The sequence below is a fragment of the Centruroides sculpturatus genome, unplaced genomic scaffold, assembly GCF_000671375.1.
Source record: "Centruroides sculpturatus isolate CEXI.00-Female unplaced genomic scaffold, Cexi_2.0 scaffold1464, whole genome shotgun sequence".
Taxonomy (NCBI): Eukaryota; Metazoa; Arthropoda; class Arachnida; order Scorpiones; family Buthidae; genus Centruroides; species Centruroides sculpturatus.
Window position 1 is genome coordinate 64,187 of NW_019392611.1, and position 25,988 is coordinate 90,174.

Consider the following 25,988-nt stretch of genomic DNA (forward strand, 5'->3'; position numbering starts at 1 on the left):
AATATTCTTCACAGAAGTTTTTGTATGCTACATCAACAACTTGAAAATTTCTACTAGTTGTTAGCCCCAAACGTTACAGAGTCTCCTCCAGTGTAGGGTCTGCAAGAGTGATTGTAACAGCCCTGGGTCTTCTTCTTCATTGATTGGAATCTGTAGTAACTTTAGTTTGTATGATGTTAATTAAGAATCCTCCATAAAATGGTTTGCAGAACATCTAGTTCTTCATTACTTAATTACTATATTTATTAGGGTCTGTTAATATACATCTCGAACTTACACCAGCTTCTCTTTTGAAAAATCTAATCAATCTAGAAATTTTGCAGTGCAAAGACACCTGGCATGGTTAAAAATTGAAGAAACAGGGTTTTCCACATCACTGTTTTATGTTATCTCTCACTATTGGGTTCTTTCCAAACTTTGTCTGAGAACATCCCTACCATGATTGACTATATTCAGGTATAACAGAAAATTTCTTTTCTACTCATGTTACTTCCATTTCATTCAATCTACATCATGACAAATCTATATTCTTCAATGAAAATAAATAACAACAACATATATAAACAAGTATGGAAATTTCTCTTTCTACTAGTATCATGTCATCATCTTTGTATCTTTCAAATGTACAGATTTTTTATAAAACTGTAAAAGATTTATGAATAACTCTGAATATAACTATCAATATTAAATAACAACAATAATAATACATACAGCAGGAGTAAGGGTGTTTAAAGCTGCAATAGCAGCATTTAAGATTGGCATAGCTTCAGCTAAATCAGCATCACACTCTTCTTTGATTGAAGCTGCTTTTTTAGCTTTTTCATTTGCAAGTAATTGGTCTTCCTTAACTCTTTCTTCAACTTTTTCAACTTCAGCTGACTCAGCATTTATTTGAGTCATGATGTTTTCTACATTTTGATTTGCTTCAAGTAATTTGGGTTGTAATTCTATTTGGTATTTCTGCATATCTGAAACTTGTCCAGCTGCATGTGCTAATTGTTCTAATCCAACTTCATAACGTTGCTTCATTTTCAAAATATCTCTAAAAAATAAAAACATTTAATCAACTACTCAAAACTTGGTATACTTAATAAAACAAATTAAACCAATCTCCAGCACAATTTTACACAAAAGCAAATGTTTTTGACCATGTTAAATGGGCATCATCAGGCTAACTGACCTTTGCAGTTCACACGCAGCTCTTAAAACAAGGGGATTGCCATCAATATGTTAAAAAAGGGTGATGTAAGAGAAAGAGGAGGAGGAGAGAGGGTTGTAAAATTAAAGTTTGTAGATTGACTTCCACACAGGAGAAGGAATCTACATCACAAAAGTTTATAACAACAATTTTTTCTTGCAGCTGTGTGTATGGTCAAAACGTACCTCTATGTCAAAATCAGAAACAAAAGTTGTTAATGCAGTGTTAGTCAGCCCTTTCATAATGGAAGTCTGATGTTCATTGAGGCAGGTATTTAAAGGTCACCCTGTAGATATCTGGATAGTATTTAGCATTGTGGAGGAGGGTGAAAACTGAGAGACTTCTTCTAAAAGCTATACAAAAGTTATTATTTCTGGCAATTTTCTTGTACGGGTTGGCAAATCTTCTGTCATATGTAACAGCATTATATATGGTGTCATTGGGAGTGGTTGTTGGGTGTGACAAAGGTGATAGAGGAAAGATCATAAATTAGATCTTTGATGGTGTTAGGAGAATAGCTATGTAGTCTGGCAAACCAGGCAATAGTTTGGGGCTCCTTATTCATTTCTTGAGTGTCAGACAAATAAATGAAAACTTGACAAACTAAAGGACTGAAGTTGGCCTTCTTGAAGATAAAAGGGTTATGGGAAGGGGCAGGATGAAGATCGGGTGGTGTGTAGGCTTCCTGTAGACTTTAGTTGAGATGCATTTATTGGATAAGGTAAGCTGGAGATCAAGGAAATGAACTTCTTGATCACCTGTCCTGTTCCAGGTGGAGAGAGAGGCTGTAGTGGTTGATGTTAATTTTATGCAAGAAATCTTGAATACAGGATTTTGCTGTCACAAGATAAGAATGTCGTCCTTGTAACATGCATATAGGAGAATGTGGTGGTCAAAGACAAAAAGGACAGAGGTCTCAAGTTGCTGAATGACCAGCTCACAAAGGATTCCTAAGAGCAAACTACAAGGTTATCATGCCCCACCTTGCAGAAAAGTTGTGCCCTCAAAAGCAAAGAAAGAAGTATGACATAAAGAGATCAGCATGCTCTAGGATGTTAAGGTGATGCTTAGCTGAATCTTGAATGTCACTAAGAAGGAAGTTATGCAGAAACCAAAAGCAGGGTTCATTGTGGATTAAAGGATAAAGAGACTGGAAGTAACAAACTGTAAAGTATATTGGGCCATGGAATGTGAAGTCCTTGACACATTCAATTAACTCCAGGGCACTGGTGATGGTGTATTGGTATGTAGAAAGGAGACCTAAGTAACTGTTGACTGTCCTTTTGAAGCATATGGTTGGTGATGAAGATTTATCCACGATTGGTCAAATTTACAGTATGTGCCAGGCTTATGCATCTTTGCAAATGCAATGATATGAAGTGTGGCAGGGGCAGTGACTATAGCATTATGCAGATAAAGGAGGCCCGTCAGTGAGGTGTTGGAAAATTGAAGGACTATGGATTGGAGCTTATGGAAGAAGTTGTTGGGGGCTATGGAACAGTGGGTGTTCTGTTTATATATTCCTGGATGCCATTACAATAAGTAGGCCTATATACCAGGACAATGTCCTTAGACTTATTAGCTTTAAGGGCAATAATATATCTAGAACAGTTAGAAATTTACAGTCACAAAAAAAATGTTGCTATAAATTTTCATGATGTAGATTCCTTTCCCCTACAACCCTCTCCCCTCCTTTTATCTCTCTTATGCCACCCTTCTTAACACATGGATGACAATCCCATTGTTTTAACAGCTGCATGTGAACTGCAAAGGTCAGTTAGCCTGACAATGTCCATTTAACATGGTTGAAAACATTTGCTTTTGTGTAAAATTGTGATTGAGATTGATTTCATTCACTTTGTTTAAAAATATTTCATATTTTAAAATATTATTTTCTTATACACATAGAAAGAACATTGTAAACTTTAGCAATTGTTCTTTCAAATAAGTTACTACATTTACATAAATTCTTGGAGAAATTTAGATTAATAAGCCATCAAACCAAAAAGATTAACAATTCTACAAAGGATTGAAAAATATCATTTGCATTTATATGACGAAATATATAAATAAAATGAATAGTCTATAGAAATAAATATTACAGATGAAAAAACTAAACATTTGCACAGTTTTGATAGTCATATTTGATATTTAAAAATAAATAAATTTCAAAATATACTATTGTAGATCTTGCTTGGACTCCATAAATATAAATTCATGTCATTATAGCAACAGTATTCCAAATGTAAAGCAATTGTTTATTGTGACATCATCATAATGTCAGACTGCAATATTTAATCATATTTTTTTTTTAATTTATTTAATTTAAAATATATGCTCTCCACCTCAAATTAGTGGTGTCCTGCCCCTGTATATAATACTTTTCTTGTTAGCAACAGTCATGTCATCATCTATCTAACTTCTTACAGGGAAAAATTTTTGAATTGAAATAACATGACTTCCAGTTTGCATTGGAAGTTTGTATATAATTAATTGGGGCCTCCTGCTTTAATCTTTCCTTATCTGGTCTTCATTGTTAATCATGAAAAATTTCTTTTAATGCAAGATTTTGTATTGATTATTATTTATTATACCACTAATACATTTCTGATACCAATTTTCATTATTTTTGAATATGTTTTACAAGATTGTAAACGTTAATGGAATGTTTTCAGTTCTTATCAAATACTCAGGAAACAAATTCATCAAAAATAATAAACAATATTCTACCCTAGCTACTTTAAAAATGCCAAAATTGATGTGTAAAATTGAATCTAATTTAAAAAACATTCTCCACAGGCTACAACAAAGTCAAGAGCATAGTGTCATGCTATCTAATTACAATAAATTTTTTTCTTTATTACAATAGTTAATGGAATTTATTCCTCAGTTTTGAATTTATATAAATCTTTTATTAGTTTTAATAATAAGTATATGCTTCCTCAGAATATAAAAAACAGATATTTCAAAGTTTTTACTACTGATTAACAAATTTATTTCTATTAGAAGGAAGGTTTTATATACAATTATCAGCATATAACATTTTACTTTGAACAGTAGTTAAAAAGTGCTCAGAACACTTGATAAAATAAATGTTTTTTCTAAAAGTAATATCTTTAATGTATTTATAATTAAGGGGGAAAAAATATTCTTTTATTTTTATCAAAAAAAATCTTTTATGGATGACAAAATAAAAATATGTTATTAATCAAAAATTTGTTCTAATGGGTCACGTCACGTTTGTTCAGTCAAGTACTGAGCAACTTTTTTCCAGAATTTGTGCTCGAATATTGAGATACCATCATATTTCATTCATCATTTTACAAATAATTACTTACCTACAGTTAAAAAAAAAAAAATTAACAACACTTACCTAAAAATGTTTAAATAAACTTTACTAAATATGAAGATTAATCTGTACAAAGAAAACACAGTGACAGACTGAAAGCAATGACAACACACCTGGTTGATAGAAAAGTTAGTGCGATTTTTTTCTTCCTTGTGTTATCAGTTTTCATTAAAGTAAACCTGACAAAAAACATAAAATAATTTGAAAATTTCAATATTCTAGAATCCATGGGCAAATTTGAGACAACATGCATGCTTACTTGAATAAAAAATATCAAATAATGAAGTTTACACTTAAAAATTGGAAAATTTTGTATGGAGGATTTCCAATTACTCAATTTATATGAGTATTTTATTTTGTTTTGTATTTGNCGAAGCTGCTGGCGCGTTTTTTTACTCACTTCAAATACAGGTAAAGAACGTATCCTGTCAAATAACTTTACGTTAAAATTTTACTGTTTGTGCTGTGTGTTAACATTATAATTGTTGGAAAATCTATCAACATAATTAATATGCAACGCTCGCCAATTAAAAGAGGAAGACCACCACTTCAAAAGTCAAAATCAACTAGTAGAAAGGAATCTGCTTCGACCACTAATTCCAGGTTAATTACTGACTACAATTTACCCGTCGAAAGTACTTCTTTTGAAGCATCCTCTGCAAACGCAGGTTTGAACCCTGAAACTACACTTTTAAGTTCACAACTATCAGATGAGCCATTTGATTTTTTATCTTCTTCACCAGGAAAAAATTCATCTGATATATCAAGTATCACATTATGGAATAAAATTTCTGAATTAATTAACGTCTCTAATACGAGAATATTAAATCAAATGACTATTATCAAAGAAGATCTGAACCAGATTCGTAATAGTATCCAAGAAACTAAAGACCAGAATCAAAAAATGAATAGCCAAATAATTAATCTTGAACAACAAATTGCTAATTTGAAAATAGAAAATGAAAGTATGCAATATCGAATGGACAATATGGTTAATGTGCAACATCACAATAATATAATGTTATATAGATATCCCAGTAAAACTAGTCCTTCCAAGCTAGAAGTATTTAATCTTATTAAAGAATCATTAGAATTACATGAAGTTACAATGGATGACTTAATAGCGATTATTCCAATAACTAAATCACAGTATCCAACAATTAAATTAATTATTAAAAATACTCAAATAAGAGATTACATATATTCGAGATTTATAAAAATGAAACAGCAGAATCTATCGAACGTATGGAAAGAAACTCAAATTTCACAGGACCTTATAAAAAGATCTAGATTAAGACGTAAAAAATTAATTCCTTTTTTAAACGAGTTAAGGAAAGCAGGTAAATATCCAAAACTCCGAGGTGATACTATATTGTTGGGCAATTATTCTTTGACGTATAGCTATGTGTTGGAAGGGCTGGTATACTTGGATTCTTTTACCCCGTATTTTACTTCTGAGAATACTCCGCAATGACTTATGATCAATTTAAACACTTCTATTCAAGACCTACGTTTTGTGGAGACTCAATTATTAAGTCCCTTGCCTGCTGCACATAATAATAATGAAAGTTTATACGATATTACGTTTAATCAAAAAGACTCCCATTTATAATTAATTGGAATTCCCAAGGTCTTAAGTAATGTCAAACAGAATAAAATGGGTCATGACCTTTTAAAATTAATGACTCAAGATCAACTATATATTTTTTAATAGCAGAATTGAAAAGGTCTATTTTTCTGCATTCACTTGTGTATTCACTTCGGGAAGTTCTACAATCGATCTGTTTATATGTTTAGAATTTTTTGGTAGATTTATGTTTGGAAATTCAAGTTCTAAATTGTGACTTATCAGACAATTTTCCGGTTGGTTCTTTCTTTGGATTGAAAGATTCGTATCATATTAATTATATTATACCGAAGTATCTGATAACTGACTATTAATATCAACGATATTAAGAATAAATTAGTGATAGGATGTGTTGTTTACTGGCTGAGAGATTAACCAAAGATATCGAAAAATATACTAAGTTTGTAAATATAATAAAAGAATATGTTAAAACAAGATAGAATAGAAATTCGAAACTACTAAGACCAAAAAAACCATGGTATGATTCGGATTATATGAATTTAAGAATGAAAATAACTAAAGCATTACTCCAGTTTAAAAAATTACTTACACCATTTATCAATTCGTAAATTAAAAACGAAAACAGCTCCTGGAATGGATACAATTACCATTAAATTTATTAAACTTTTTTTGCCAGCGGGTAGGCAAGTTCTACTTGATCTTTATAACCATTTTTATAAAACATTTATTATATTCTCACTGAATGTCCAAAGCTTGAGGAAGCGCAATGTAAATTTAAATTAAATGAGATTTTTGATTTAAGTTAAGAAGAAAATTTCAGAACCAATCTAGAAAAGATTTCCATTATGTAAGATGCGTAATATTCATAACTTTTTGGTTCATATTTTAAAGAATTTGAAATATGATATGTAGACTGAATGATTAATATGTTATGTTTAGCAAATTTTATGTAACAAGATATTTAAAAAATGTTTCAATAGGTAATAATTGTATTTTTGTAATTCTCTAAAGATAACCCCCTGTAACAAGATCTTTCTTATTACAATAAAGTATTTGTAATAATAATTAATTTTATGAAATTTTTATTAATTTATTTATAATTAAAATTCTAAACATAAAATTTAAAATATTTACCCTCTTTTTTTTGCTAATAAGTTTTGAAAAGTATTAATTAATTCGAGAAAAGATGTTGGATTTATGTAATTATGGCGATATAATTCTTTGTAATAGGCAACTGATAATTTATCAATGGAAATATGAAAGATTTTGCATAAACTTATGCATGCCTTTCTCTCCTTTTTTGTCAATTCAGTATCTTGTAAAAATTTTTTTGCTACAGCTTCTAAACCATCTTCTGGCCATGGCTAAAAAAATTAAATACACAGATAATATTATAATTAATAACTCTATTATCTTTTAAAAAGTATGATTATTTTTAGAAAACATATAAACATCTTCAACCCAAACAGATATAAAATTTTTAGAGAATAAAATAAAGTCTAATTTACTTAAATTGATTTACTATAATCAATTAAAATCTAATAATATTTGGCTCATAATATAAATATTTTTTACTGTAAAACCTAATCAATCATTAATTATTCTATATTAATTTGGTAATTCATTATGTTAAAAAATTTTATTAAATAACTACAAATAAATTTTTCAATATTTTTAAAATTTTGAATATTAAAGTTAGAATAGTTATAATATTTACAGGATATATTTACTGTCTGTTGTACACATAATTAAAATAATTTAAAATTTTATTAAATATTTTTGAGTATTTTTTGATGCCTATAGCAAACTCAATATTCCAAACAAAATTAAATCCATTGGATAAAATTATCTGTTACATGAATGGATTTTTACTAATGATGCAACAAATATTCGGTTACTATTTGGTATTCGGCCAAATACCAAATATGTAATCACTATTCGGCTGAATACCGAACACTTAAAAAAGGAGTAAGAAATAACAAAAACACAGTAAATTAATCATTTTCGTAACTTTTATTAATGCTGAACATACATTTCAAGTTCGAGAAAGCACAATTTTTTGCTTATTTATGCAAAAGATCAAAGGAAAAGTAATATAACTAAGTTATTTTTTTAAGAGACCAAAAAAAAATAACAAATCAAATGAAAACTACCTACTTATTATGTAGTTTAGTCATCTATATACTTGTATATAAAAGAACAAGTCCTGATAGGAAATTAATGCAGAGCCAAAACTACTGAAACTTACTGCTAGAAACTTAAAAATTTGAGGGTGTGTTCCTTTTGTAAAGTTTAGGCTTTGCTAAGAAAAGATTTTATGAAATTCAACCCTAAAGAGGTGAAAAGGGTAAAAAATTTGTATGAAAATTTTTACTGCATGGGCACATTAGATCGAAACTTAGGTCATAAAATGTGAAAAAAAAAAATAATTAATGATCTGTAAAGTGTTTTTATGAAATCATCTCTTATTATAAACTTGAAAATTAAATTAACTTTTTTGTTTCATTGTACAAAATTATTTATTATAACTGAAGTTCCAGACAGCTTGGTAGTCTGAACGACCCCAGGCTTTCGCCCGTGCACGCTAAGTGACTTTCCTTACAAGCATTTAGCTTTCTGAAATCTATGAGAACAATTATTTAGCATTGACAGCATGGATTTTGCGCCAATAAGCTGCCTCAACTTGTTCGATTATGTTATCAACTCAATTTCATATTCAATTTCATATTTTCACTTCACAGTCCTTCTCTGTTCTTTTTCTGTTATTTACACATGTAAGTCATTTCATTGTTATCCACATTTGATATCATCACTTATCACATACTGCCATGACACTTGTGTCTGTCTGCTACAACTGTCAAGAATTAACACAATTGGCAAAGCGTAGTGACAGCGGGCCAATAGAGAGCAGGATGTGCAATCCTTGCCATAATGTGGTTTGCGCGCCAATTTTCATACATGTGTTAATCAAGCCGAATAGTTTGGCAGAATATTTGACTATTCGGCCATGCTCCTGGCCAAATGTTTGGCCTGAGGCCAAATATACTATTCGTTGCATCACTAATTTTTACATATGTTCAAATACAGTGTAAAAGCAAATTATTGATATTATTGTAATTAAATACTAAAAATATTAATTTGACTTTGAAATTGTATTCATTAACTACAATTCCAAAAGCTGGTTTAAGATTTGCAGAATTCAATGTCTGATAATAAAAACCTTTGTTCATTAAAAACTAATTGATATAAATTATTTTAATCTTCATATATGATTGAAAATTATGATAATACTAATAAATTTTTTGTGTAGTTGTGTGTCAAATAATTTTCTTTTAAAGAAATAATCCAATCTCAAAACACTTACTAAAACACCTTTTCTTGCAGCCGACGCTTTATTATAACAACTTTCAAACGTTTTCGGTCTTGTTAAAAGACCTTTCTCAAGAAAATAAAATTAAATACGTAACAAAATAAACAACAAAATCGTAAATCGAACGCTTAGTACGAATAACTGTTTTTTCAAATCTTTCGAACTCGCTTATAATCCGTTGTACATGACATCAGTGTAACCGGAAATATAAAAAGATTACATAACTATCTAAATATAAATACTTAAAGATGCCATCTCCCTACATCGTTCAAAAAATATAACTTGAGATACATATTAACTACTTTCTTCAATTATTAATTTTATATTAAGCTAGAGGACCATGCTGCCGATATTTTAGTCGATTCCCGGAAGTTGACTGCAAGGCCTTTATGCTTTGCCTTACAAATCTGCCAGGCTTCCGCGTAATGTCGGTGTCTCCTGTCTCGGACTATCTGCATTAGTCTTGCTTGGTCCCATATGCAGTCTAGAAAGAATTACAATTCGGCTTCGCCGGCCAAAAAATATAGAACCTTAGTACTAAAGATCTGCAGAAATAATACGAAGCTAGAATTTTTGACGGAATGCAGAGTTCATAACCTATTTCCCATGTCAATCTGGAGGGTACGTTTACCGCATGGATGCGCGTCGCTTATTCCTAAACTTAGAACAATCTGTCTACGTAAGGCGATCCGCAATGTTAGACGGAGAAAGTTTGTCCTGCAGAACGAACTTATAGAGTTAGAGAATGAGTTATATGACCAAGACCCTAAGATATTAACAGAAGTTAACGCAAGAGTAATTACATTGGCAGCACAAGTGACAGAAAGATGTAAGAAGAGATACAGGAACAAAATGATCTGGATCGTAAAACATCAAGAAGATCGATTTAAAGAATTGATCACCCCGAGGATTATATGCTGGGACAACATCGTTTTGCCTACATTCGTAAAGGAAGCAAGTAAATTCGGCCCTAAATACGCCCCTATACCTGTAATCGAACAGGACAGACTCATACCAGATATCGAGCAGGCATTGGAGGGCCTCAGCGAAAATAAGAAAGAAATGTTTAGATGGGAAGTCGCATTGAAAATCAAGCATGATGAATGTAAAAGGGACAGAGATCCTATTTGGCCTTATATTAGAAAAACTCAGAAATGGCTCAGAAGCAACAACATAGTGCTCACTAGAGCGGATAAATCAAAGGATATGGTGGTTATGAAGAGAACCACATACGACCACATTCTATCAGCATACATTAAAGATACCTGCTGTACGATTGCACCCCCCAACGCTGTAGGGAAACTGCAAGCAAGAGTCAAGAGGTTCGCAACCAATCCTTTAGCCAAAGAACTAGGTATTAAGAATATAATCGTACAGTCCCCTTCGACTCCAAGGCTTTTTGGATTTGCTAAAACTCATAAAAAGAATAAAGAAATAAGACCAGTCGTTGACAAAGCATGCGCCCCTACAATATTACTCGAAAAATGGGTACACAACTTTGTTCGGCAGCATGCCCCTAATAATCCATACAGCGTCAAGCAACCGGTAGAGGTTTTAAACAAAATCGCTAATATTAACTCGCAAGAAGTGAAATATATGACGGTGTTAGACTACAAGGCCTTGTATCCATCAGTTAAACTGGAACCATGCTTTTGTCATTTAAGGGACTTACTACTGAGCAAGATCCCGTCTCCAGAAAAGAAAAGAAAGTACATATTAGACTTGGCACACCTTACAGTGTTCTCTGCGTTATTTAGCTTCAAAGGTGTTACATACACGCAGAAAAAAGGAGTAGCTATGGGCAGCCCCCTTGCAGGTACTCTATGTGAAATGGTACTAACAACGCTAGAAAACACAGTGTTGCCGAAGTATGAAGCGCAAATGATATTGTACGCTCGATATGTAGACGACGTACTTATTTTCTGGAACACTCAACCCAACTTACAGAGCTTTATAAAGGATATAAATGACAATAGATTCGGCCTGAAGATCGAGGTAGAGCAAGAAAATGATAAGACCATACATTTCTTAGATCTGCATATACAAATTAACAACTTAAGAGGGTTCACGACTAAAGTGTACAGAAAGCCATCCTATAACCCTATATTTATTCCGTGGATTTCTCACGATCCTCCAGCATATAAAATAGCAGCGTTCAGAACGTTAATCGCAAGAGCTTATTCGCACTTAACAATGCAAAAGATAGAAAGGATAAACTGAGTTATGTATATAACTTAGCCAGAAAGTACGGGATTAATCTTAAAGCTATTATCAACAAGAATAATAGGAGCCTTAAGAGGAGAAATTTACCTCATAATGAAGGAGTTTTAACGATGGAATATAATGCGTCGTTGAATAATATTTTCCGACGCATCGGAAAGGCCCAGAACAAAAGAATCATATATAAAAGAACCCGCACCACGTACCAACTACTGCGATCTGATAAAGATTTAGTGGACAGAAGAACACTCCCCGGGGTATATAAAATTCCAGTTACGGACTCAAGGCGACGAAGTAAATTAATATATGTAGGGGCAACAGGAAGAAGTATCAAAGACAGGTTAGCAGAACATCAAGCAAATATAAGAAAAAAACAACCTTGCACTGCGCTAGCCACCTACGTTCTAGCGGACCAGCAAGACGTCAATGTTGAATGGGACCAAGCAAGACTAATGCAGATAGTTCGAGACAGGAGACACCGACATTACGCGGAAGCCTGGCAGATTTGTAAGGCAAAGCATAAAGGCCTTGCAGTCAACTTCCGGGAATCGACAAAAATATCGGCAGCATGGTCCTCTAGCTTAATATAAAATTAATAATTGAAGAAAGTAGTTAATATGTATCTCAAGTTATATTTTTTGAACGATGTAGGGAGATGGCATCTTTAAGTATTTATATTTAGATAGTTATGTAATCTTTTTATATTTCCGGTTACACTGACGTCATGTACAACGGATTATAAGCGAGTTCGAAAGATTTGAAAAAACAGTTATTCGTACTAAGCGTTCGATTTACGATTTTGTTGTTTATTTTGTTACGTATTTAATTTTATTTTCTTGAGAAAGGTCTTTTAACAAGACCGAAAACGTTTGAAAGTTGTTATAATAAAGCGTCGGCTGCAAGAAAAGGTGTTTTAGTAAGTGTTTTGATATTACAATATGCAGTCTAGAAAGAATTATAATCCAATCTATCAAACCAAACAATAAAATAGGATTAAAAATTTTTTGTATATCAATTTTTGTTTTTTCAGTTTGTATCATATTGATTATTTCCTCCTTCACTTTCCAACATACATGATTACATTTTCTCTCTTACAAAAAATAATTTAAATGATTTACTAAAAGTTATTAATTCTTTTAATTTTATTTTTACAGACTACTTATTACATATTTTTATTGTTATATGACTTGATTAATTATAAAACTCAATTTTAAATTAGTAATAAAGTTGGAAAAACCTCAAATTGTTCAAAATATGAGAAAATGTTAACAGGTTTATGATTACATTAACATGTAATCATAAACCTGTTAACATTTTCTCATATTTATCTCATAGGTCATATTTTCTCAAAGGTTTATGATTACATTATTTTCCAACACATTTTTGTAAACACTGAATAAGATGCTGTATTCTGGTGTTGTAAATGTCACTATTATAGCAATATATAATGATAAAACAAAAATAATCTTTATTTTCTACTTTAAAATATATCAGATCATTCAAAGTAAAATTTATTTTAAGATTATTTTAAAACTATATTACATTTAAGTAAATTTATTCACAAATAACTATATTACCTCAAACCAATCTATGGTACAACAGTTAACAAGAGAAGGAAATTTGCGAATACGATTTCTAAACAGATCACCAATAGTACTCATTGTCAGACAAATGTGTAATTGATGTCTCACATGTTCAATAAATAAATTGAATAATGCTTCAGCTGATCCATCAGTTTGGTTTAATCTATCTTTTTGTCTAAATAACAAATAATAAAATGATTAATTTATAACAAATGTAAAAGATAAGATTATGTAATTAAAAATAATTACAATTCTCAAACCAAATTTTTCAAAATCTAGAGATCAAAGTGAAATATAATAGCAATTATATATTATTTTTCTATGCATGTAGGTTACAATTTACTTTCTATTTTCCAATAAAACTTGAAAGCAGAAAAGTAATTTATCCAGATGTTGATGAGCTTTTACTATAATTTTGTAATAAACTGTAGTAAAAGTTCATTAAGTATTAGGGAATATAAAAATGAAGAGAGAAGTAATTTTTGAAGGAAAAACATGATCAATTAATAACAATTGAAAGAATGCATACTGTCTATTGGCAATCAAAACCTTGTATCTTCAATAATCATTCAAAACCACATTTTTGCATTAATATGCTGTAAAGTCAATTTATATGCATTGCCAAAACCTTCTATGTATTAACCCATCATCACTTGCCCATGGTAAAATAAGCACAAATGACTTTTTAAATCCTTAGTGTAGAAATCTGAATTTCTTAAAAAATTTCTAATAGCTGAACTTTATATATATTTCAATTTGTTTACAAGGGTTTTTAAAGAAAACCTTTCATTTTTGATTTAATAGATATTGTCAAATTAGCACTATAAGGCAAGTAGTCACAACTTTAAATTTTGATACTTTTCCTGAACATTGTTACTAAAAATTTAACCCTGCGTAAAGCGCGCCAAAGATTCACGCACAGTTGTGCGCGCGGGGTGCTATATAACCCTCGTGTTCAAAATTCAATTTTTCAAAACTCATAGTTTTTTTCGCGATTTTTTCATTTTGGATGTTTGTGGGCATGTGTTTTTGATGTATTAGTGAAAAAAACTACTTCAAATATATCGTTTTTATTTATTCGTAACGAAAAACAGAAAGTATCCCGTTNTGACTATCTGAAAGCATAAGAAACATTTTAGATATTATTGTGAGAATACAGGGGGTATGAGAGTTATACTCATAACCACTTTGATCCATTGGAACGTTCAGGACCCGCTCACGATGTCACTGGTTGGCTTTAAAATATAGGAGAGTCTTAAATGTGAGTGGGGAGAGTCATGGGTAAGTTTCAATCATTGCGAGTCTGGATGTTTGTATTCAACCAAGTGAACAGACAGGTTAACAAATAACAACCAAAAGTTTAATGAATATAATAAAGAAATACATAGACGGGAATAATCTATCATTATATCGATGCCTAACTACATACACCTTTAAACATAGAGAGAGAGTTTACAAAACGTTTTAAATAATAATACCTCTGATCTGGTTGATTCAATTCAGTTGATGTGTGGGCTATCTCCTTCCATATCTGAAGGAGGTCCTCATCCAGGCCATCTCCTTCTCCATATCTGAAGGACCTCCTTCAGATATGGAGAAGGAGATGGCCTGGATGAGGACCTCCTTCAGATATGGAAGGAGATAGCCCACACATCAACTGAATTGAATCAACCAGATCAGAGGTATTATTATTTAAAACGTTTTGTAAACTCTCTCTCTATGTTTAAAGGTGTATGTAGTTAGGCATCGATATAATGATAGATTATTCCCGTCTATGTATTTCTTTATTATATTCATTAAACTTTTGGTTGTTATTTGTTAACCTGTCTGTTCACTTGGTTGAATACAAACATCCAGACTCGCAATGATTGAAACTTACCCATGACTCTCCCCACTCACATTTAAGACTCTCCTATATTTTAAAGCCAACCAGTGACATCGTGAGCGGGTCCTGAACGTTCCAATGGATCAAAGTGGTTATGAGTATAACTCTCATACCCCCTGTATTCTCACAATAATATCTAAAATGTTTCTTATGCTTTCAGATAGTCAGTAATAAATGACATCCAAAAGAAACATATGCAAAAATTTACAAAGAACTTACAGTCTCTGAATGACACAAAATTGCAACATCAACCATATTGGGATGATGCCATGATACAAAATTGTGTTAATCAGCAGCAAAAGTGTAAAAGATTAATTAAGTGTTCAAAATTACCAAAATTTCAAATGAACAGTAATGTATAGATATATATCTGTCCTCTTTCTTTTTTTCACTTGCCCATAAAAAATTTTTTTTTATATTCTTCTAATTTTGAAATACTTCTCTGGAATATGTCAATTCAATTAATTTTAATAAAGATTTTACAAATATGGATTTAGCAATATTTTTATTTGAATGAAAAACTATATCTCATGTTTAAAAGTTAAATGATAAGCAAAAAGTTGTGAATAGATTAATAATATTAATTGACTACACATAAATTAAGTTTAAATTTAAACTATAAATTAAATTTATATTTTAAAAAATACTTACTTATCAATCATTCGCATGTTTTCAATTATTTCTTGTTTCTCATCAACTTGATAAAGATTTGGAACTTCTCCAGCATTTAATAAATTATTAATATCTTCTAAAAATGATTCTTCTTTAATTTGAGAATCTGGAAACAAAAATACTGTATGTTGATCTCCAGATGTACATTTTTTTAACAACACTTTGAGATCTTCTTTCCATTGTACATATGAATATGATTTAGAAATCTCCACCTAAAAAAAAATTATACAATTCTTTAAATTTCTAATTCTCTCTAATACTTTATTCTTTATATTGATTTGTAATCTTTATTATCCAGAAGAAAATATTAGAAACTACAAATCATTATAAAATGTCAAAGTAATCTGATTCAAAATAACTATATTTTATTAAATTTTTTGAAAACAGTTTTTAAATTATTATGTTTTAAAGTAACTGTAAAGACCAAAATGTTGAACGTTACTCATATATTAGTTAATAAACACCGATACTACATATTTTTTTAAATTTAAGTCTTACAGATTTCTAATATTAATCAATCTATGATTTTTATAAATTCACAAAAATAAAAAGTGTCTTCTTGTTGTCTTTTTCTTGCACCTCAGAAAATAACAGTCTTAAGGAAGAATTGACCTTTATTTAAAGGTTTCTTGTTCACCTCATTATGCAAAATGTTACAATCTTCCCTCTAGTAACAGCATAATTAAAAAAAATATGTAATGTAAATTTGATAAAATGGCCAGGACAGTAAATATAAATTCACAAAAAAACAGAAATATAAATCTATAAATTTATATTTATGGTCCTGGCCATTTTATCAAATATATTCTATATTTATTAATTATGCCATCATCAGAAGGAATATTGCAACATTTTGCATATTGAGACAAATGAAAAAACCTCTAAATAAAAGTTAAGGCCACTATAACACTGTTATTTCCTGAGGTGTGAGAAAAGGACAATAAGAAGACACTTATATTTTTGTGAATTTATATTTACTAAATATGCCCTAACCATGTTGCCACCTTTTCAAAATTGCTGACCCAGATAGGGTCAGAAATTTAGAAAAATTGCCAAAACTGTCTCGAACAGGTCATAACCATTTTTGAAATTTGTTTTCTGTCAGCCAATCTTTATTAAATTTAGAAGTTTGCTTCTCTTCTTTTGGGCTTTCAATTTCTTCAGTTGTCATATTAAATAATTAAAATAAAAATTATAAACTTGTAAACTGAAACTGTCACATTCACTTTACAATAGGTTTGTTCTAAGTCCCTAACTGGTTTGAATTTGAAACCGTACGAGGCATGCGCAATGTTATTTTACAGCCAAGAACTGAACAATGCACATGTCAGTTTTAAACCAGTTAGAGATTTGTGTTGGAACAAACCTAATGTTTACCTTTCAATGTAAATCCATCTCTGTAATCCAAAAAAACACACTTTGGTAGATGTATCTCACAGCAACAGTTGCTGTGTAATACGTCTACCAAAGTGTGTTTTTTTTTTGGATTANCTCGAACAGGTCATAACCATTTTTGAAATTTGTTTTCTGTCAGCCAATCTTTATTAAATTTAGAAGTTTGCTTCTCTTCTTTTGGGCTTTCAATTTCTTCAGTTGTCATATTAAATAATTAAAATAAAAATTATAAACTTGTAAACTGAAACTGTCACATTCACTTTACAATAGGTTTGTTCTAAGTCCCTAACTGGTTTGAATTTGAAACCGTACGAGGCATGCGCAATGTTATTTTACAGCCAAGAACTGAACAATGCACATGTCAGTTTTAAACCAGTTAGAGATTTGTGTTGGAACAAACCTAATGTTTACCTTTCAATGTAAATCCATCTCTGTAATCCAAAAAAACACACTTTGGTAGATGTATCTCACAGCAACAGTTGCTGTGTAATACGTCTACCAAAGTGTGTTTTTTTTTTGGATTACAGAGATGGATTTACATTGAAATATACAATACAGCAAGCCAATTATATATATATATATATAAAAATGGACATGTATGTTCCTATATTTCACTTTTCTGCCAAAACTACACATCGCATGTGAATTAGTGTTTGTATGTGGTAGTAGCCTCAAGTCTCCATTCGTGCACCAGGGGGGGTTGCGTCTCGATAGCTATAAGGGTGTGGGAGATATGAGGCTGAAAGTGGTTGAAAGTGGCTTTCTATTTTGAATGTTTTGTTCGAATTTAATTCGAACAATGTTCGAATTTGTTCGAACAAATTGAAACAATATTTGAATTAAATTTGAACATAAAATTCGAATATTGGTTCGATTATAGAATGATTGTAAATGTTCCAGAAACGTTGAAAATAGTTCGTTTGACTTGACTTGAACAGGAGACGTCCAGAAATAGAATCGGGACCAGGTCTCTAATTAGTCTGGAAACGGGGGACCTAATTCTTGCATTCTGTGAAAACGGGTAAGATTGGCTATAATGTAATTATCTTAATCTTCACTATCGTTACTTTTTAAAAACCCAGCGAAGCGGGTCCTTGCAGCTAGATTCTAGATTACTTAGAAAAACAGTCTTTTATATATATAAAAAAAACTATATTACATACAAATGTACAAACAAATAAAAACCCAGCAAAGCGGATCCTTGCAGCTAGTATACTAATATTTACAAGAGATATTTGCAAGTTAGAATTTTAAAAGTACATTTCCTGTCACTCTTAGCTAAGGGATAAGATGAGAATAAGTTTGGATGGGGGTGTGGAGTTAGTCTTTAACTGTTAAAATAAAATACTCACAAATATTTTTATAAATTTATTTTGTTTCATCATAATTTCAATTTCTACAAAAACTGGACAAATTAATAATAATCCGGACCATGAATTTAAAAACCAGCTTGTCCGGGTGAAAACTGGCCTGGTGGCAACACTAGCCCTGACCATTTTATCAACTACTAGCTTACCCGTTGCGCATTGCTGCAATCTCAGAAGAAAGGAAATTCAAGCAAACTTGTTATGATAAAATTAAGTTTACATTTTATCATTTTTATTGAAACTTATTATTATTCATTTTAATTGGGAAAACATTTCAAAGTGTCGTTTCAATTTTATTTATTTATTGGAGTGCTTTGTGGATACACGATATTTTTTGTTTTTCCATCTGGTATGTACACGAATAAATCACCACATACAGTTGTCCATGTGAGAAGTACGGTTTCTTTAAATTTAGCCCACATACTCGCAGAGATTGTTAGAAGTGCGATATTCCCCATTTTTATATATATATTTTTTAATCCTTTACAATTTTAATTATTTAATTGCTCCTTCCTCTCTTCCTTGGCATGTTGTGAAATTTCTCATAGTTGGATAATAAACCGTTTTATTATAATTTGTCTTTTTAAATTATTTTAAGTCGATATTAAAATTTAGAAAAGGGGATCCCTAGATTGGTAAAATAGGCAAATTTCCTCCTACAACTTTGGTTGTTGTTCGGGATACAGTTAAGGTTTTAACAAAGTTCGAGCAAATACATAATTAGCAAAAAATAATTGAAATAAAGTGATTAAACAAAATTTATTACAAATATCATAAATAACAGTTCACAAATGCATATATAGAGATTTTTTTGGAGGGGGAAATGGTCTTCACAATTTGAAATCAATCGAATACACAGTGCTCAAATGCTCGTATAAACGCGCGCCATCTATTGTTGGATAAATGGAAACTTTGTGAGTATATTAAACAGCTTCCCAAAGTTTCATGGCATTCGGATAAACAGTGTGGTAATGCATGAAGGACAGACAGCGAACAGACAGACAGCCATACATTCATTTATATATATAGATAACTTTTTATATTTTTTAATTTTATCCCACAGTTTTGGTTATATTTTAATCTTAATTAAATGAAAATCAAAATTTTTATACCTGAAATAACTCATATTCTTCTATGTGAGTAGCCAATCGAGTTAATACTTGTCTTCCTGTACCTCCCATCCCAACTAGTAGAGCATGACTAGGTGGCTGTATCAATATACGTGCTATTCTGCATAGGTGTTCAATAACAAATCTAAAATTTTAAGATTAAAATAAGTAAATAATTTGGAACATAATTTTACACAAATAAATTATGTTTTGTTAATTATACCCATATCATCAAAATCTACATTTTCTACTAAATGAAGTACAGTGGGTGTTCTATTAACGAATATAATCCGTTCCAAGACTTTGTTTGCTATCAGAATTGTTCTTTAACTGATTATCAATGTACCATAGGTTTTTATAGGAATTTGATTAACTCATTCTGGAGACCTGAAAAAATAAAAAATATACACTTTCTTACTAGGTTTATATATATATATATATATATATGCAGTTTTGTATTTTTATTAGTCATGTTTTTTCCATTTGAGGGGTTAAAGAATCTGTCTAATGTTGATTGCTTTTCTCTCTTCTTCAGAATTTTTCAGAAGTAATTAATAGCATTGTAATTGTAGAGATCTCCAAGCCTATTAACCTCAATGGATGCCATTCTAAAACCATTGTTCTGACATCCTCCCACTTCTTCAAAAGATCTTTAATAGCAGATATCAGCATTAATCCTCTTTTTCAAAAGAAAATATCTTGCCGAGTTTCTTAGTGTTATTCATTCAAGAGTTCTTGGCATTCTTCTGTCGTCAGATCCGTTTCAGGTTCTATTATGAGCTCTTCAATGTTCTTTATTTCTCAGATGTGATTTTTGTTACTCCTTTAGATGCTCAAGTCTCCTCAATTATACTGTATTATTCTTAGATAAGATTGAACTGTGGCCTACCTTAGACCTGTTCAAGCCATACTGCCTAGCAGCATCAGACATCTTCTGCCCACTCTCTACCTTTGCTATTATACAGTACTCTCACCTTTCAAAAATAAAAACCGACATAACTTAATGAGTGCTGCCCGACAGTCTTGTGAATACTATAAAAGAATTGTTTCTGTCAGAAAAATAAAAGGCTGGAATTACAAGGGAGAGTTTTAAAGTTCAGAAGAATACTATTTGATCAGTATATAACAGATTGAGCATCAATGTCGATGTCTCCCATGCTCCCAAAAGTTCTGAATTGTTGCCTGAAGACAAGGAAAGACTAATCGGTATTCATTATTTTACGTCACTTCTTCTTGTGTTTGTTCTATGGGATGTTCATTATCTGAACATGTGTTCTTTGTCCGAACATAAAAATCTTTCACAAAAGTGTTCGTTATCCAATTTGTTCGTTAATTGATCACCCACTGTATTGAATAAATAAGTATTAAACATAACATTATTATTAGACATACTAATAGTAATACCCAGAGCTATTTTTTCAGCCAGAATGCACCAGTATGGCAAACTAATGTGTTCTGGCTGCACCACAGTAGTATAATAATATCAATAGTTGATAGTACTGAAAAATCCTATATATTCAGACAAATCTGGTATCACAATAAAAACAAAGAAATAAACTGGGCTACTATCAACCACAATGAATGACTCAGGCTGATTGGAGCTAATGTAAAAAGCAAAAGCCTTTTGTCAGAGGCCATCTTTCAGTGTACAAACAATACTGTTTAGTAATTGTCTATCCCTGTTACATTCTTGTCAAGAAACAAGATACAAAGAAGCAATAATAATATTTTAAAAAGGAAAGGTAAAAACATGGTTACTAAAAAGGCATCCTTTAGCAATCCACAGTAAATCCGAAACAAGAAATTTATCAGTGGCATGTGGTGACATTTGATGATAGGGAAGCTGTGTTTCCATAAAAATTATAAACAAATACTGGAAATTACAAAAATAAATTGTTTATTTTTGTAATTTCTAGTTTCTATGATGATCAATACGAAACCTTCCTCACTTATTTCTAGCCATTTATACACTAGTACAAATGTTTTCGCCTTCTTAATAGGCCTTCTTCAGGTACACTGTGGTCTGTTAGAGCATCGGTTGGTAGAAGTTTAAATGGTGTCAATGTTTACATAGGTATCGTCTTACTAGTGACGTCATCGTTGATGATAGGTATAGATGATACCAAGGGTGAAAAATTCTTTCTTTTGTTAAAAAAGGGAGGTGTGCAAATAGTTCATGATGGGATAATCGCTAAAGTTGGGGAATAAAATTGTAAAATAAGCACGCTACATAAAGAAGATGCACTATCACGATAGGGGGTTAATGGGGAGTGACGTCATAGTTGGTGCCGTAAATAGCTAACAATATAGTAAGAAAAGGCGTGCAAATGACCATAGATGGGAATGGTGCTATGTTTGGAAAGCAGAATTGGAAAATAAACGTGACAAGTAAAAAAGCGCTATGGTTGAAAAACTGCACTCAGTAGATGCACTGATAGAGGGTACTGTAAAAATTAATAATATTAAACCATATAATTCTTTCAGTACATCTTTGTTCAGATCATCATTATTTATATTATTTTTTATATATAAGAGTGACTTGCCAATATAGTCTGGACATGAATATAAATATTGCAATTCACGACGTAATTCAGATAAATCAAAAATTTCTCCATAAAATTTACTTAATTTAAAGAATTAAAACTTGCTTTGGAAAATTGTTTTTCATAATATTTAAAATTATTAACATCCAAACGTGATAAAAATTCTAAAGATTTCATGTCTGAAAATCTGTCAATATAATTATAATTCAAAGAAAATTATAATTAAATATAGTTTTGTAAAGATATGTACATAAAAATAATATAAAATATTCTTTATTTTTTAAATCTTAAAACAATGCACTTAGTCAAATAGCTCCCTATGAGTGGCAAATGAATGGAATCATTGGAAGCATTAATCACCAACTAAACTGCCAGAGGTTGGTGCTCTGCAAAATGCTTGCACAAATGCGTGTAATCTGGCTGCTGTACATGATTCAGATATTTTTACCATGGAAGCTGTCCCATATTTGGCAATATGGCACGTCCATTGGGAATATGCACATATGAATATACAATAGCAATCTTATCGTTGTTTTTCACATGTGAATAAATTTGTAATAAAATACTTAAAATTAATATTTTATTATAACAACATTAAGTAGTTCAAAATACATTAAATACATAAAATATAAATACATTATGTATTTAATGTATTTATATTTTAGAAAATACAAGGGAAATGATGCTTCCACAGCTTCTATGGATGGTACACCATTGAATTTATATTGGGTTTTTTTAACTCTTTGGAATCAGGAGATCTCAAAATAGTGAGATTCCTAAAACCTGGATGGTCAAATGTGACATGATTACAATATCATGTTATAGCAGCCAAGAAAGTAAAAGTGCTGCAGGGTACCAAAAAATACAATGTATAAGGGTAGAATTATGTAAATGAAAAACATATAACTGAAGTGTTTACAAACTTGTTAAAATTATGAAATTTGACATATAAATTATTATTCCATATGAAGTAAAGATTGTTTCAAACAATTTTTTTGATTATTTATAATGGAGAAAATACTATACAGAAAATATTTAACATATAATTGTGAGAAACATGTAAGTGGGGTTCAACTATATTGTGAGGATCATAGGCCCAATTTTTCGCCAATTTAACGAAATTCTTAAGCCTATTTCTTCGTCATAATCGTTAAGAAAACATCACACAGAAAACGGATTGAATATCACCCTTACTATCAACAACCAGTTGAGAATTATAACAATCAAGTTTTAAATCAAACAGCGTATTGTTAAAAGAAGAGAAAGTCAACCAAATAGAAGGCATCATACAAATCTCGAACCAAATATGGTCATGACAGCTCCATATAATGACAGTTTTACATCATCAATGGCTCACCTCTGACCACACACCTGCAGATTCGTTCCTAAACATTCGATCACCTGATGGGTTTTCCCAGGCTAGATTGGGTAAAAAGGAAGCAGGAACTCAAGTCGGGATGGACCACACTAGACAGCCATATAATGACACACATCTCCAGTCACCCTGTTCCAGCAGACATCTTCAGAACACCATAGCCAGTTTGACACATCCTAAGACACCATACGAAACAGAAGCCACCCAAAGCCCCAACCTAGAAGTGGCCAATACAATGCTCCACCTCCATATAAATACCAATGATGATCTAATAGCCACAGAGATCATCAAATTGGTTATCTACCACAGGTAAATGCTTAGCTCATATATAAAATTTCTCTCTCCATTACATGTGACTTAGAGCTCGCTTATGTACTCATATTCATGTAGCTTGTTAGGTTTTAGTCAGTTATTAAAATTTAAAATTTTTCTTGTTTATTAATGGTGTCTGTTACTCGTGTATCGCCCATGCTTTCTCGATAAGCCTTCTCACCTCCCCCACTCGACCTGACAAGCCGATCCCAAATGCAGGAAATGTACAAAGAAGAAACATGCCATCAACTGACCCTGTGAACAGTTTTTGCCAAATCCGAGGGCAAGCCGCAAGCATTGCCCTCGGATCCTCACAATATTATATAAATTAAAAAAAGATAATAAATTCACAAATATTATATATATATTGTATATATATAATCAGTATACTTACTTAAAAAGCACTATATTCATGGGCTTTTTGTTCAGACTATTATAATTTTCCATAAAATTTTCAATAATATTTTGTAAAGTATTAATATCTTGTACTCTGGAATAATGTTTTGTATCTGATTTTGTATCTCCAAAGTCACAATACATAAGTGATCGAATATTATCTTCAGTGACAATTCCATCATGATTACTATCCAAGAACTTCAACAGAATATTCATATCATGATGTAATGTATCTTTGCATACATCCTTTACCATTTTAAAAAACCACAAACGATCTTCTTTGTCTATTAGACGATCATAAAAAACCCTAAACACCTTTAAAAATATTTAATTATGTAAGATACTTTTTAACATAAAATTATAAACTTGTTAAAATTATGAAATTTGAACTATAAATTATTATTCCATATAAAGTAAAGATTGTTCCAATTATTTTTAAAAATTAGAATAATAAAAAGCAATCTCAATTTGACTGAATAATTGCTATAAAATAAATTTGATCATCATAATCTTATAAAATTGTTAATTTCATAAATTTTTTACCTCATGAATCCACAACTGTTTCATTGAGTCTAAATTTTCAATAGTTTCTGGAAGACATAATAACAGTCCTTTAACTATTTTAGAAAAGTCTCTTGTATTAAATAAATAATGAGATTTTGTAGGTGTTGGTAAAAGATTTGAAATGGATTTCTTATATATTTCAAGACTAGCATCAATTAAAGATTTAACAATCTTTCCAAAATCTTTAGAAAATCCCCTAAATTCAAAAATATTATTATAAGAGATAATCCATAATAATATATTTTAATTAAATTTATAGATTAAAAAGTCTAAATCATATTTATTAAAATAAAAAATGTATATATTAAGAAAGTAATAAATATATAACATTAACTATTGAATATAAAATATAAAAATGTAAAAAAAATTTCAAGAATATTATGTAAGGAACCAAATCCGAGCATTATTTTTAGTTATTTTTATTTTTGCTTTTATTCTATTTTTGTTTGGGCTTATGTTTTGCTAGGACAAAGGTTTCCTCACAACTCACTTTAGAAACTTAAAAATAGAAGAGAAACCAACTCACCAATGAGAGAAAAGTGCTGTAGATAAAACTCGCGCACACTTGTGCTCCCCAGCAGAAAAAAGTAAATCCGCACTGAGAAAAGGGGGGAGACCCCACAAGCACAACTTAGGAACTTGCTAAACCTTAAAGAATAAAACATCCCGAAAATTGTAAAAAAGAATAATGTAAAAGGTTAGCAAGTATTGTCAGAAAATAGGCTGCCAGACAAATAGAAAAACTTTATTGTTAGCAAATAAGTATGTAAATGAAGGGAGTGATCTCACTCAGAATTGTGACGTCACCTCACAGTATAAAGACCGAACCTCAAGTGAAGATGACCAAGGTGAGCTTCTGTTAACAACAAGCGTGGTGAGCTTTGTAGCAGCAAACGAGAGAGAGGTGTCCAATAGGATAAAGTAGTTCCAAGACAATTTTGAAGTTATTCGATTTGTGGATCAAAGATTAGAGAAAGTCTTGAGAGTTGTGGAAAAAGGTTCCTAGTATATTGAGGTGACGATTAGGGCCTTTAATTCATAAGAATTATTGTACATAAGTTA

At 30.9% G+C, this 25,988-nt stretch overlaps 1 protein-coding gene across 1 annotated transcript in view; it reads right to left on the bottom strand.

Annotated features, from left to right (window-relative positions):
• Nucleotides 1–25,988, bottom strand: part of LOC111617680 (dynein heavy chain 7, axonemal-like) — a 168,383-nt gene that overhangs the window by 50,479 nt on the left and 91,916 nt on the right. Inside the window, exons 30-36 of the mRNA XM_023358964.1 lie at nucleotides 24,906–25,122; nucleotides 24,361–24,677; nucleotides 19,740–19,881; nucleotides 15,845–16,077; nucleotides 13,303–13,483; nucleotides 7,270–7,499; nucleotides 712–1,042 (exon numbers count right to left, since the gene is read on the bottom strand). Of these exons, the coding sequence (XP_023214732.1) occupies nucleotides 712–1,042; nucleotides 7,270–7,499; nucleotides 13,303–13,483; nucleotides 15,845–16,077; nucleotides 19,740–19,881; nucleotides 24,361–24,677; nucleotides 24,906–25,122 (1,651 nt within the window). The remainder of the gene's footprint in view (nucleotides 1–711; nucleotides 1,043–7,269; nucleotides 7,500–13,302; nucleotides 13,484–15,844; nucleotides 16,078–19,739; nucleotides 19,882–24,360; nucleotides 24,678–24,905; nucleotides 25,123–25,988) is intronic.